The sequence below is a fragment of the Neoarius graeffei genome, chromosome 6, assembly GCF_027579695.1.
Source record: "Neoarius graeffei isolate fNeoGra1 chromosome 6, fNeoGra1.pri, whole genome shotgun sequence".
In the NCBI taxonomy this organism is placed as follows: domain Eukaryota; kingdom Metazoa; phylum Chordata; class Actinopteri; order Siluriformes; family Ariidae; genus Neoarius; species Neoarius graeffei.
In genome coordinates this window covers 38,703,406-38,717,430 of record NC_083574.1, presented here as the reverse complement: position 1 = coordinate 38,717,430, position 14,025 = coordinate 38,703,406, and the positions used below count along the sequence as shown (strand labels likewise).

General features: G+C 38.7%; 1 protein-coding gene across 1 annotated transcript in view; it reads left to right on the top strand.

The window, feature by feature from the left end:
• Positions 1–14,025, top strand: part of LOC132887875 (voltage-dependent calcium channel subunit alpha-2/delta-1) — a 297,423-nt gene that overhangs the window by 198,385 nt on the left and 85,013 nt on the right. The window contains exons 14-18 of the mRNA XM_060923626.1: positions 1,415–1,464; positions 1,597–1,680; positions 2,038–2,115; positions 2,743–2,823; positions 11,211–11,285. Of these exons, the coding sequence (XP_060779609.1) occupies positions 1,415–1,464; positions 1,597–1,680; positions 2,038–2,115; positions 2,743–2,823; positions 11,211–11,285 (368 nt within the window). The remainder of the gene's footprint in view (positions 1–1,414; positions 1,465–1,596; positions 1,681–2,037; positions 2,116–2,742; positions 2,824–11,210; positions 11,286–14,025) is intronic.

The following is a 14,025-nucleotide window of genomic DNA, read 5'->3' as shown; positions in this document are numbered from 1 at the left end:
ATGACCTGGCGACTTGTCCAGGGTGTACCCCGCCTTTCGCCCGTAGTCAGCTGGGATAGGCTCCAGCTTGCCTGCGACCCTGTAGAAGGATAAAGCGGCTAGAGATAATGAGATGAGATGAGATAAATCGTGTGAAAATTATAAAAACTTAGAGGTTTGAGTACATTGGACCATTTACAGTTAATCTAGAACATTTTTAGTTATAACCAATAGTTTGAGCAAAATTACTTAAAGCTTGACGGCCTTTCGATTTCATAAAATCAGTGAAATTTAGTTCCCTCTGAAATTTGGTCATTGTGATATATGTTTATTTCTGTAATATCTCACAAAAAAAACAGGCCATTCTGTGGCTAGGAAGTTATTTAATTTGAGAGGATTCCCGAGCAAATAATATGCATGAAATCACTCGCTTTCAGCAGTCAAGCAGACAGAGGAAGTCCGTGTGCGCATGTGCAGGTTTACCTTGACCATGCACTGACAGTTACATAATTCTGTTGCGAAACGAATGGCTGATCACACTGAGGTGCTTGCTGACCGCTGATATTTATTAGTTTGGTCCTGCATTTCCTTTCCTTCGCAACATAACGTCTTTTCTTCTCACTTTCCATTACTGTAATCGGTCTTTCATGTTTCATTCGCACACTCATGTCCTCCATTTTTCTCTCCTGTTTCAAATTTGTATCCCACAATGCCTTACATGAACAGGGAAAGCCCACCATGTAATGCATGAGAAAGTATTTTGTATTGGGTCATGGTGAAGCAGGCAAAAATAGCAGAGAATTTAGGGCCGTGTGGCCCTAAACTCATTAATTGTTCTATTTTCAAAAAACCTAATAAAATTAGAAGTCTGTGATTCAAATTCAGTAGCTTTCAGTCCACTAAACAAAACTAATTGGGTGTCAGGGAAAATTCTTTTTATGACCTACACTTGAAAAATCTGAAAGGCAGTCTACCTTGAACACACCTAGAGTTTTTAAGGATAGAATACAGACTGTTGAATAATTTAGGAGCAGAATATTTAAAGGATCTGTAACCACACTTGGATGATATTTCGACCATGAGAATGTTAGATTTGTTTCTTGTGTTGTAGTTTTCTACTTACTGAAGTACTTACTAAAGTAAGTAGTTATGTTATGTACTTACTTAATTACTTACATCCTAACTGCACACTTCCAAACATAAACCCCCCACTATTCTCAAACATAAATAGTATTCATTGGATGTTGGATGAAAATTTTCCTCTTCAACTCATCCTGAATATCACGGAGTTGTGCCCACATTTACTGAAACACATCATTCCTACTGCTGCCCTCTAGTGGCAGAATTTTGCTGAAAATTGCTTGATGCAAAACAAGGCATGTACAGAAAAAAAGAAAAATAATAATAATAATAATCCATCTCTGATTGGTTTCAGGTTACTTCTATGAAATCCCTTCTATTGGAGCAATCCGCATAAACACACAGGTTTTGTACAAAATCACCATGATTCTCCCAAATGATATTTCAGCTTGGTCATCTACTTTTTAATGCACAAATTAGCCACATATTGATAATAGGCACATGTTTGACCTGAACACTTTGTTATATTTTGTACAGGAGTATTTGGATGTCCTGGGTAGACCCATGGTTCTGGCTGATGCTAAAGAGGTGCAATGGACCAACGTTTATCTGGATGCCTTGGTATTTTTGCAATCTTTATATTAGGATTTTTAGTTTGTGTAGTATATTTTTTCAGACTTTGATATGTTATATAAAAATGACAACAAAATGAGTGGTACAGTTTGATAGATATACAAGGGTAAGTCAAAAAGTTCTCAGACAAATGGAAATCTTTATTTATGAAAATAACAAAGCTATTTCTCTACATATCCTCCATTTAAGTCTAAACACTTCTGCAAGTGATGTTTTCATCGGAGAATTCCTTCTTTGTATTCCTTTTTTGAATTATTTTGAATTCCTTTTGAAATTATAACATCTGTCTTAGAACTTTTTGACTTACCCTCATATTACAGCACCTGCTGTTTTTGACTTCTTCAGGAGCTGGGTCTGGTCATCACAGGCACTCTACCTGTCTTCAACAAGACTAAATCTGGAGAAAACAGCTCACGCATCCAGGTTTCAATGAACTCACTGATCTCGAAACTGACCTAGAAACTCTCTAAGCAGTGCAAATTCTGAGTTATTTCAATCAATGAACAGAGACCAGAACACTACGCTTGACCCAAACAGCTATTAATAGGCTTTTCTCTGGAAATGCGTGATATTTTTGTTACTTTTAGTAACAAAAAACTGCTAAGAGTGACGCAGAAGCCTTTATCTCCAGGCATAGTAACCATCAGGACAGTAGCCTTTCGGGAAATCGGCTGACGCGTATTAAGATATTCCCAGTAGTAGAAAGTAAATATTATGTCCTAATGAACAATTATAGGTCAAAGTAAACTGTATGTCTGTAAACTACTCAAGCTCAGGGAGCTTAGTGTTCTGTCTCTCAGTGGAATTGTGTAAAATACGCTCAGGGTGCTATAATGGTACAAGACATTACTCTTCTTATGCATGAGCTGCGCTGCCTTTTCCCATCAGGATGTTACTTTGAATGTTAAACATCCATCACTAAAGCAGGAGTGACATCTAGCTGATTGTGTTAATAAGGTCTTAAGATCTTTAACACCCTGTCCCTTAATTCATTTATTATTTGCATGAGCAACCCTGACTGAAAATGATCTCCTTTGCTCTTTTATCTAGCGCCAGAACCAGCTCATTCTTGGTGTGATGGGTGTGGATGTGTCTCTGGACGATATTAAAAGACTGACGCCGCACTTTACGGTGAGCATACAGAATGCATGCACATAGACACATTGCACTTTGTACACCACACATAAACAGCATCTCTACCACCTCAGTACAATCAAAGTATGTCAATTTATGGATATAAAAGGTGAAATTTACAACACTTAAAGGTTGTCAGGTTGTCCATAAGGGCTCCATTCGGGTTCTAAATAGAAGCCTACAAATGAGTTTTGCCCTCTTGGATAAGATGAATAATATCGAGACCATCAATGACGGTGTAGCTCACTCCAGCCCTGTCTAGTCCAGAAGGAATGATCTAAAGTGGGCCACCTTGCACAATAAATGTTGAAAGCTATATACAGTATATACAAGCTACGGTATATACAGAAGCTATATACACCCTAGGAATACCGACCTATTTGCCAGAAAGAATCCAAAACGGCAAAGAATTGACCAAGAAGAAGCAATTTTTGTTGAACTGCTCATTAAGGCTTAATTATTCCATAATTTCATGAATAATTGTAATTAAGCAAATCTGGGTAAAAGTTATATGCACCCTAGGTACCCCTACCTTTATGTCAGAAAGAATCAAAATCGATGAAGGATTCAGGGAGAAGAAGCAATTTGTGTGGAAACTGCTTGTTAGGGCTTAATTACTCCATATCTTCATTATTAATTCCAATTATGCAAATTTGGGTAGAAACCATATGCACCCCAGGTAGACCTACCTTCCTGCTAAAAAGAATAAAAATCGGTGAAGAATTGAGAGAGAAGACGTGATTTTCGTGAAATGTGGACGACGGACGACAGATGATGGACGGACGACGAACAACACATGATGGCATAAGCTCATCACCTGTCAGCCGGATGAGCTAATAATGAATCCTTTTAGAAGGCTATGAACTCCCAAATATCCAAAACCATTCAAGAGCCTCTGAAGGTTTCTTATATCGAAAGAGTTTAAAGTGTCTTTTGGCTCTCTTATTTTTTCACATGCATTTATTTGTAAATAAAAAAAAATACACATTTTACATGTGCATCAGACAAATGATGTGTGATATCTACAGTGGTGAACTCTTACGATTAGAGCTGGGACTTGAGCTCAACCAAAACTTAGCCAGACACCAAAACAGCAACAGGGCAAAGGATTTTGCAACGGATTAGTGGCAGGCTGCCAGGTCGCTCCGTTGTGTGTAGTTGTCGATGTTGATTTTAAAAGTAACTAAGTAAATTACACAGGGAAATGTATCCTTAAGTCTGAGTGAGAAATATTGTAGCGAGCGTGCATGGAAGAAGAGTCTGGAGGTAGAAATCTTCATTTCTCGGTCGTCAGTCTGTGCTACTTTCTCTCTGTAGCACTGGCTTGACTGCTTTATTAGCATTCACTAACATTACTGATGAACGCCACACTGGAATCAGAAGGTGACTTCACTGCCACGCTGATGGCACTGATTCACGGTTAAGCTAGCATAAGGCGATTCATTTGTGGTCCCTCCCACTATACAGTAATTCAAAATCTGATTGGTTAATTCATCTGTCACTTCCTACATAAACATACACTGCCATGGCTTTCTGTCCCAGCACTGACATCCTAACTAATGAGTGAGCCAGCTCTAAACTCTTTTCAGCCTAGAGTCAAAAAAAAAAAAATCTCATTAGATAACTCTATTTTAATGTTTTCAGGACAGTAACCCTTTCATTTCTGAAGCAAATTTGATAGAAAATGAGGCCAAATTAAAGTTAGAAGAGAACAATTATAATGAAATTATGAAATAAATTAAAGAATGAAAGAATTTAAATATAACATTTGAAATGCTGATTGAAATGTTTGGGCTTTCTCTGAAGGCCTAGAAGGCCCTGATGGTTCCCCTCTGGATATCTACAAGTTATTGCACACACACACATACACACACACAACTGAATGCTTCGTATGTAACTGTTATTCTTCAACTGAATGAAGGACCGACGGGGTGGTTTCCTTTGGAATGGAGAATTCCTTGGCGTATTTATGGACTATTCCCTCAGAACTCATGGAGTATTCCACACCCATTATTTCAAAGCCTGGGTCAGTAGGTCTGATCTGATGGTGAGTGGACACAGAGTGCCCATCAGCAATGTCAACAGCATGTGGAATCATGGAATAGGGCCATGAGCAACACTGGTTGCCAACTGAATTTGCTGCAGTGTCATCCATAGCATGACAGAAGTGCAAAGGCATATGTACAGTTGTCGATTTTGGCCAGTGGTCTCTGTTTGGGCTCAGTCCATAAACCATATTGGGCAGTGAGTTGTATGTCTGTTCATAAACAGATTGACTTCCACCCTGCTGTAAATGTTTCAAATTATCTGATCCAGTTTCTTGTGGCTTTGCCAATCCCTGGGTATTACTGTGCTGTGAGACAGTGCAACTGATTGTCTTGGCCCTGGAAGTCGCCAGCTCAAAAGGAAGGAGATGTTCATTTGCCAACTTCCACCTCAACACCGCTGCCATTTTGTGACTCCTTCACCCCACCCACCAATGTGGTGTTGCTGGTCCTCAATATTACATGTGTTTTGAAACTGAAAATGGAGTACTAGTCAGACAGCTTTCATATTAATAACATTGATCATGATCCTCTTTTCAATTTCAAGGTTTTTTATAGGCTTCTATCATTAATATTTCTCTTTTTGTTGGGGAACACCTATAGGCATAGCTTGACGGAGAAAAGGGGCACTGGACCAACACCACAGGGTGCACAAACATGTTTCTATCACTATTAGTGGCGCTCCATAGCTGAGAGAATATGGTAACGCATCAACCTGATTTTTAATGGCTTTTGCAATCGTACAAAATACTTACTTACATACTTATGAAAAACAGTGCAGGGAACCCGATTGTAAATGCAGGGGAATGTATGTCATCAACACTTGACCATGGGACAGTGGAATTTGTATCTTTATTTCCATAAGATAGATGGTTTTAAGCTCACCTTGCAGCAGGCCAGGCCGAATTACTGGAGGTTATTCGATCATGCGTCGTCCGTCCAACGTTTGTCGTCATCCGTCATAATCTTCTGTTAACAATTTACAAAAATCACTTGTCCTCCTACAGGATTGATTGGATTTCAATCAAACTCACATACAATGTTCTCCAGGTGGGTGTGCATAAAAGTTGGTGCCACCTGTCATATTTATGCTTTAATGGCCGTCTTGGCCGGTATGAGCTACAGGCTTATTGAGGCTTTTTTTTTTTTTTATCCAGCACTTATTTTTAATTTGCTTTATAAAAATAATATGGGATTTTTTACTAACACATTTTACAGAAAATATTGAAAAATAAAATATATTGTTCTTCTTTTTTCATAGCGGGCAAGTCATCTTTGCATTGTATGGTTTTTTTACCAAAACGATTTCTTACTCTGTACACTCGTGTAAATGGAATTATTGTATAATTCAAAAGCAATTATACATCTTTCCTTAGTTTTAGATCATCTAAATCTACCGCGGATCAATACTGATTGGTTCTTACCGTATGTCCGATAATATCGGATGGTAACTACATAGTAATGACGTAAAGTAAAAGTGCTGGTTCACTGCTGTCCACCAAGCACCCAGTAGAGTCACACCATAATAAATGCTGTGGTGTTGTTTCTGGTGCATGGCATGCGGTGTCAAAGAACAAAATAAATACAGTGGTGCTTGAAAGTTTGTGAACCCTTTAGAATTTTCTAGATTTCTGCATAAATATGACCTAAAACATCATCAGATTTTGACACAAGTCCTAAAAGTAAATAAAGAGAACCCAGTTAAACAAATGAGACAAAATATTATACTTGGTCATTTCTTTATTGAAGAAAATGATCCAATATTACATATCTGTGAGTGGCAAAAGTATGTGAACCTCTAGGATTAGCAGTTAATTTGAAGGGGAATTTAGAGTCAGGTGTTTTCAATCAATGGGATGACAATCATGTGTGAGTGGGCGCCCTGTTTTATTTAAAGAACAGGGATCTATCAAAGTCTGACCTTCACAACACATATTTGTGGAAGTGTATCATGGCACGAACAAAGGAGATTTCTGAGGACCTCAGAAAAAGCGTTGTTGATGCTCATCAGGCTGGAAAAGGTTACAAAACCATCTCTAAAGAGTTTGGACTCCACCAATCCACAGTCAGACAGATTGTGTACAAATGGAGGAAATTCAAGACCATTGTTACCCTCCCCAGGAGTGGTCGACCAACAAAGATCATTCCAAGAGCAAGGCATGTAGTAGTCGGCAAGGTCACAAAGGACCCCAGGGTAACTTCTAAGCAACTGAAGGCCTCTCTCACATTAACCAATGTTAATGTTCATGAGTCCACCATCAGGAGAACACTGAACAACAATGGTGTGCATGGCAGGGTTGCAAGGAGAAAGCCACTGCTCTCCAAAAAGAACATTGCTGCTCATCTGCAGTTTGCTAAAGATCACGTGGACAAGGCAGAAGGCTATTGGAAAAATGTTTTGTGGACGGATGAGACCAAAATAGAACTTTTTGCTTTAAATAAGAAGCGTTATGTTTGGAGAAATGAAAACACTGCATTCCAGCATAAGAACCTTATCCCATCTGTGAAACATGGTGGTGGTAGTATCATGGTTTGGGTCTGTTTTGCTGCATCTGGACCAGGACAGCTTGCCATCATTGATGGAACAATGAATTCTGAATTATACCAGAAAATTCTAAAGGAAAATGTCAGGACATCCATCCATGCACTGAATCTCAAGAGAAGGTGGGTCATGCAGCAAGACAATGACCCTAAGCACACAAGTCGTTCTATCAAAGAATGGTTAAAGAAGAATAAAGTGAATGTTTTGGAATGGCCAAGTCAAAGTCCTGACCTTAATCCAATCGAAATATTGTGGAAGGACCTGAAGCGAGCAGTTCATGTGAGGAAACACACCAACATCTCAGAGTTGAAGCTGTTCTGTACAGAGGAATGGGCTAAAGTTCCTCCAAGCTGGTGTGCAGGACTGATCAACAGTTACCGGAAATGTTTAGTTGCAGTTATTGCTGCACAAGGGGGTCACACCAGATACTGAAAGCAAAGGTTCACATACTTTTGCCACTCAGGGAAATGTAATATTGGATAATTTTCCTCAATAAATAAATGACAAAGTATATTTGTGTCTCATTTGTTTAGCTGGGTTCTCTTTATCTACTTTCAGGACTTGTGTGAAAATCTGATGATGTTTTAGGTCATATTTATGCAGAAATATAGAAAATTCTAAAGAGTTCACAAAGTTTCAAGCGCCACTGTGTGTGTGTGTATGTGAATATATATATATATATATATATATATATATATATATATATATATATATATATATATATAAAACTCGCACATGCTTTTGTGATATGGCTAAGTCATCTAGCATTAAGACAACACTGATACAGACTGAGATGCAGAATTTGCAGTTTTACCACTCAGGTTGCTGCTGTCAAAATACCTGCCAGATGTAGATATCGGCAGTCTGTGGCCAATCACAATTCCCCGACTGCATTTTACAACCAAGACAGCTTTGTCTTCATTAAAAGGCTTACATGGTACACAAGTCAAACTTAATGCCTATGAACTACACAGTCTGGTCGAGCATCAAGTGACTTTTCTGGCAGTCAACTTTCAGTCTTCAAGCTCCCACATGTGAGATCAGGAACTCTGTCTGGCTCATCACTTGGTTTTTGGAACTGTCAGTTCATATTAGTGTGCGGTACTCAGTGTCTTTAAATCAAATTAATGAACTCCTTTGACAAAAATGGGAAGGAGAATGAGCTTGCATAGTGGGGACCTGTGAGGTGATGGTGACAAGGTGATGAATTTAGTATTGGTATTCATCATGAGTAAATTGGGGTCTGCTACTTGTTCTGAAAGGAAGTGCCATGGTGGTCTGGAATGACAGGAAGTAACAGCATACATACAAACTCACACAAACCACTCATTTGTCTTTAAAACATTGCTTTTATATACAACCCCAATTCCAAAAAAAGTTGGGATGCTGTGTGAACTGTACTGTAAATAAAAACAGAATGTGATAATTTGCAAATCATGGGAACTCTATATTTCAATGAAAATAGTACAAAGACAACATATCAAATGTTGAAACTGAGAAATTTTATTTTTTAAATATATGCTCATTTTGAATTTGATGTCAGCAACACATTTCAAAATAGCTGGGACAGGGGCAGGTTTATCACTGTGCTGCATCACCTCTACTTTGAACAATACTCTGTAAACATTGGGAACTGAGGAGACCAATTGCTGTAGTTTTGAAAGAGAAATGTTGTCCCGTTCTTGTCTGATAATACAATTTCAGTTGCTCAACAGTTCAGGGTCTCCTTTGTCGTATTTTGTGCTTCATAATGCAGCAAATGTTTTAAATAGGAGACAGGTCTGGACTGCAGGCAGGCCAGTTTAGCACCCGGACTCCTTTACTACAGAGCCATGCAGTTTTATTATGTGCAGAAAGCGGTTTGGCATTGTCTTGCTGAAAGAAGAAAGGCCTTCCCTGAAAAAGATTTTGTTTGGATGGCAGCATATTGCTCTGAAATATCATTAATGATGCCTTCCGAGATGTATAAGCTACTCATGTCATGTGCACTAATGCACCCTCATACCATCACCGATGCTGGCTTTTGAACTGTGCACTGATAACAAGCCGGATGGTCCCTCTCCTCTTTAGCCTGGAGGATGTGGTGTCCTTGATCTCTGAAAAGAATTTCTATTTTTGATTCATCAGACCTCAGGACAATTTTCCACTTTGCCTCAGTCCATCGTAAAAGAGCTTGGGCCCAGAGAAGGTGGTGGTGTTTCTAGATATTGTTTATATCTGGTTTTAACTTGCATTTGTGGATGCAGTAATGAACTGTTTTCACAAACAATGGCTTCCTGAGGGGCGGCATGGTAGTGTCGTGGTTAGCACTGTCGCCTCACAGCAAGAAGGTTCTGGGTTCGAGCCCAGTGGTCAACGGGGGCCTTTGTGTGTGGAGTTTGCATGTTCTCCCCATGTCTGTGTGGGTTTCCTCCACAGTTCAGAGACATGCAGCTTAGGCTAATTAGTGGCTCTAAAGTGAGTGTGAATAGTTGTTTGTCTCTATGTGTCAGCCATGCGATGATCTGGCAACTTATCCAGGGTGTACCCTGCCTCTCACCCATAGTCAGCTGGGATTGGCTCCAGCTTGCCCGTGATCCTGCACAGGATAAGCAGCTACGGATAATAGATGGTTTTCTGAAGTGTTCCTGAACTCATACAGTGATTTCCACTACAGACACGTGTCTGCTTTTAATGCAGTTTCGCCTGAGGGCCTGAAGATCACAGGCATCCAATGTCAGTTTTCAGCCTTGTCTCTTGTATACAGAGATTTCTTCTTTGTAGTTTTACATTGAGGAACATTATTTTTACATTGTTGCACTGTTTGCCCATGCAGTCTTTCACAGAGCAGTGAACCCCTCCCCCATTTTTACTTCTGAGAGACTCTGCCTCTCTGGGATGCTCTTTTTATACCCAGTCATGTTACTGACCTGCTGCAAATTAACCAAATTAGATTTTTTTTCACATTGCACAACTTTTTCAGTCTTTTGTTGCCCCTGTTTCAACTTTTTTTGAAACGTGTTGCTGACATCAAATTCAAAATGAGCATATACTTTTCAAAAAACAGTAAAATTTCTCAATTTCAACATTTGGTATGTTGTCTTTGTATTATTTTCAATTCAATATAGGGTTTCCATGATTTGCAAATCTTCCCATTCTGTTTTTATTTATGTTTTACGGAGTATCCCGACTTTTTTGGAATTGGGGTTATAGATAGATAGATAGATAGATAGATAGATAGATAGATAGATAGATAGATAGAGAGATAGAGAGATAGATAGATAGTCTAAAACTAATAACTGAAGTCAAGCAGAGTCAGGTGTAATCCTGTTAAAATCATAAATACTGCTTATACTTTAGAATAAACATTCTTATTGCTAAATAACTAAATAAGAATAGTCTATTGTTCCAGTGTCTGGTCTTCTCTGACCTTCCTCCTTCTGCCTTTTCTCTGCAGACACACCCTGGAGAGGACATAAGCTTCTTATGCTTACATTATACATTACATAAGCATCTGCTTGTACTTAAGACTTGATTTGTAAATGGCTGTGATTTTCCATTAAGCTCTAAGGAGCATTTCCAGATGAACACACACTGGTGATTAGCACACACAGCTTGCACATGACTGACAGATTAGCCCCGTGTTGAGTTGAGATCTTGGACAATACTGATGCTCAGTGGGACTAAACAGTACTCTAAACCAATCTCTCCGAGTCTAGCGATTTGGGTTATGATGGTTGTCTGTCTTTATAATGGTTGTCACCTGAGTGGACGTGCTTCTCACTATTTATCTTTCTGTCATGTCCTGTCTGTTTCAGATTGGCCCGAATGGATATTATTTTGCGATTGATCCCAACGGCTATGTGCTGCTCCATCCGAACCTCCAGCCTAAGGTACACGTCATTGCATTATATGCAGTGCTATATCATTAGAGCCAAAACCATATTTTTAATTGGGCTATTTGTTTCTTACTCGGCCATATCTTTTTCAGCTTTATATCTCTTTTTTTCACTTTTTTGTTTCCCATGATATTGTAGATCTTATTTTAGTGTGTAAAACAAGCTTTATGAATAGGCTTACATGTCATTGTATAAATCTAGCCTCAACAGGCATGACAGCCCAGACACATTTCTTTCTTCTTTTCTTTTTCTTAATTTTCCTTTCTGAGTAGGTTTGATTTCTTTACATTGACTTGTACATTGAAAAAGTTTTCAGTACTGATGACAAGCAGTCTTATTGTCTTATTGATCTCAGACCCCAGCCATGATTTTGGAATGTATTACCAATATTTTTTTCAAGATATGAATATATAATCAGAGCTTGGTTGGACCTCCATCAGTCCTCATGAGCACATGTTTTGTGTGATGGACGCTTTTTGTGCAATTTGCCTGAAGTAATACACTGTAAACGGGCAGTGAAAGTGAACCTGCATATATGCTTCTCAATTGATCCCAGCCATGTCCATATTGGTCCATACCTGTTGAGTATTATGCTGCACATGCAGGGTGTTATGGAACATTGAAACGAAGCATATGTGATGAATCCAAGAAAGAACGATGCCGAGGATAAGAGGAGCAGCCTTTTATTCTCAGTGTGCATGTAGCAAAATAAGTATTTTTCACTTTATCAGTGATAACTGCTGCCCACTTATCAAACAGGATAATGTAAAGAGGTAAAGCTGACACATGGTGAAGAATTTGAGATTAGCTTTCACTTTCAGTGCTTGAAACTCTCATCGTGATCACAAGTCAGAGTGTGAGTTATCTTGATGAGAGTATTTGAAACATTCGAGATTCCTCAGTTCTAGAAGCCACGTGTTCGAGAGAAAGCATGACAGATGGTGCAGGGGTGCTGAAATAATTCAGCATGCACAGACAAGTGTGATGTTTGCTGTTAAATTCATCATAGAATAACAATGCTCCAGGTCAAATATGGACAGAATTAACTTTTACCCACAGCCAAGTCAAATCAAATAAACTGAACCAAGTCGCATCGACTCAGTTAATATAATTGACTGTTATGACAGACTTTCATGTCCTTCAGAATTTATACCCTCCAGCGTTTAGATGAAAGAAAAAAGTAAAAATGTGGAAAGTCCCTCTCTCTCTTTCATTGACATTCAACATTCTGCACTGTAGACCTTTTGAAAATGACCTTTAATACCAATGCATAACTCCTTATCAAAGATTATTTTTATATCAGTGCTCACTTCATTAAAAAAAAAAAAGTGGCCAGTATTTTCACCACGTCCAGCAGAGATGAATTACTCCCAGCGGAGTCTCATGTGGATTGCAGGCCATGAGTTCAAAAGGGTTTACATTTTTTCCCAGGAGCCACCTCTGATCAATTCTGAAAGCTTGATCTCAAACGATTTGCCGTGACCCAATACGGCCACAGCATTTGCACACTGATTGAGTACGACACATAGGCATGGATTGAATCTCTGAAGCATGGACGCTCTACTTGACCTTAAGCAGTGTGGCTATGCAAGCACAAACGCCTTAACCAACCAGAGGGTGATACATTTTATGGAAAGATTTCAAAGTGTTGCATGCATGTCCAGGAGTGAAGAACACAGGGGATGAATTTGTCTGAAATTTCAAGAAAGTCAGCACTCTGAGGGAAGTTTGGAGAATAGCTGTTTTTACAGGACACATTTGATTTTATATTGATGCAATGGAAATGGCTTACACTCTCTTGGTGCCGTTTAGCTTCACTGTGCATGGGCATCTCTTCAAAGCTGTCGACTTTTTTAGTGCTAGTAAAATGGGGATTATAGTTTCCATGCTGTTAGATGCTCCCAGTGCAAGGTTAGTGTTTTAAATGATATACAGATTCATTCTGTGTGCTTGCTTTTTTTTTTTTTGAATGAATTGGCCATGTGTGTGTGTTTTCATGTCTTGCATTAGAAGAGGACACGTTATCAGAAAATCAGGTTATATAACAAATATGCAGTAACTTTCCATGAGGTGAGACAAGAGTAGACCATAGCATGATAGAATAGTCATTTCCATTATTATTGGCACCCTTCATGACCAAATAATGCATTTGACAGATTGTTTTTAAATATATATATATATATATATATATATATATATATATATATATATATATATATATATTTTTTTTTTTTTTTTTTTTTTAAATATGAGCACCTCTACAAATAATAATTGGTAAAACATTCCCTGGAGGGACTAAGAACAGACAAACTGTGTTGAGCTTATAGGATACGGTTGGAGACACTTCTCGAGGAGTCTATAGCTATGTTCACATTACCAGACTGAAGGGACTCAAATCTGATTTTTTTTTTCCTTTAATGTGACACAGATCTGATGTTTTCAGGCCTGTGTGAACACAGAAAGCCGATCTTTCCAAATCAAATCTGAGTCATTTTAATATGTGGTCCTAAATTGGACATGTATCCGATTCGTGGCCATGTAACATGAATGAGAATGATCAGATTGGGATTTATGCGGCTTTTTGCCTACATCCATGTGCTGTGTTCCTCAGCAGCACCAGTAGCAGAGCAAAACAACAATGGATGAGAGCTACAATAGCTGCAAAAACAGCAAAAGCTAGTTGTCTGGCTTTTTTGCCTTCTCAACCTGATCATGTACAGCTGGTGAACTGTTT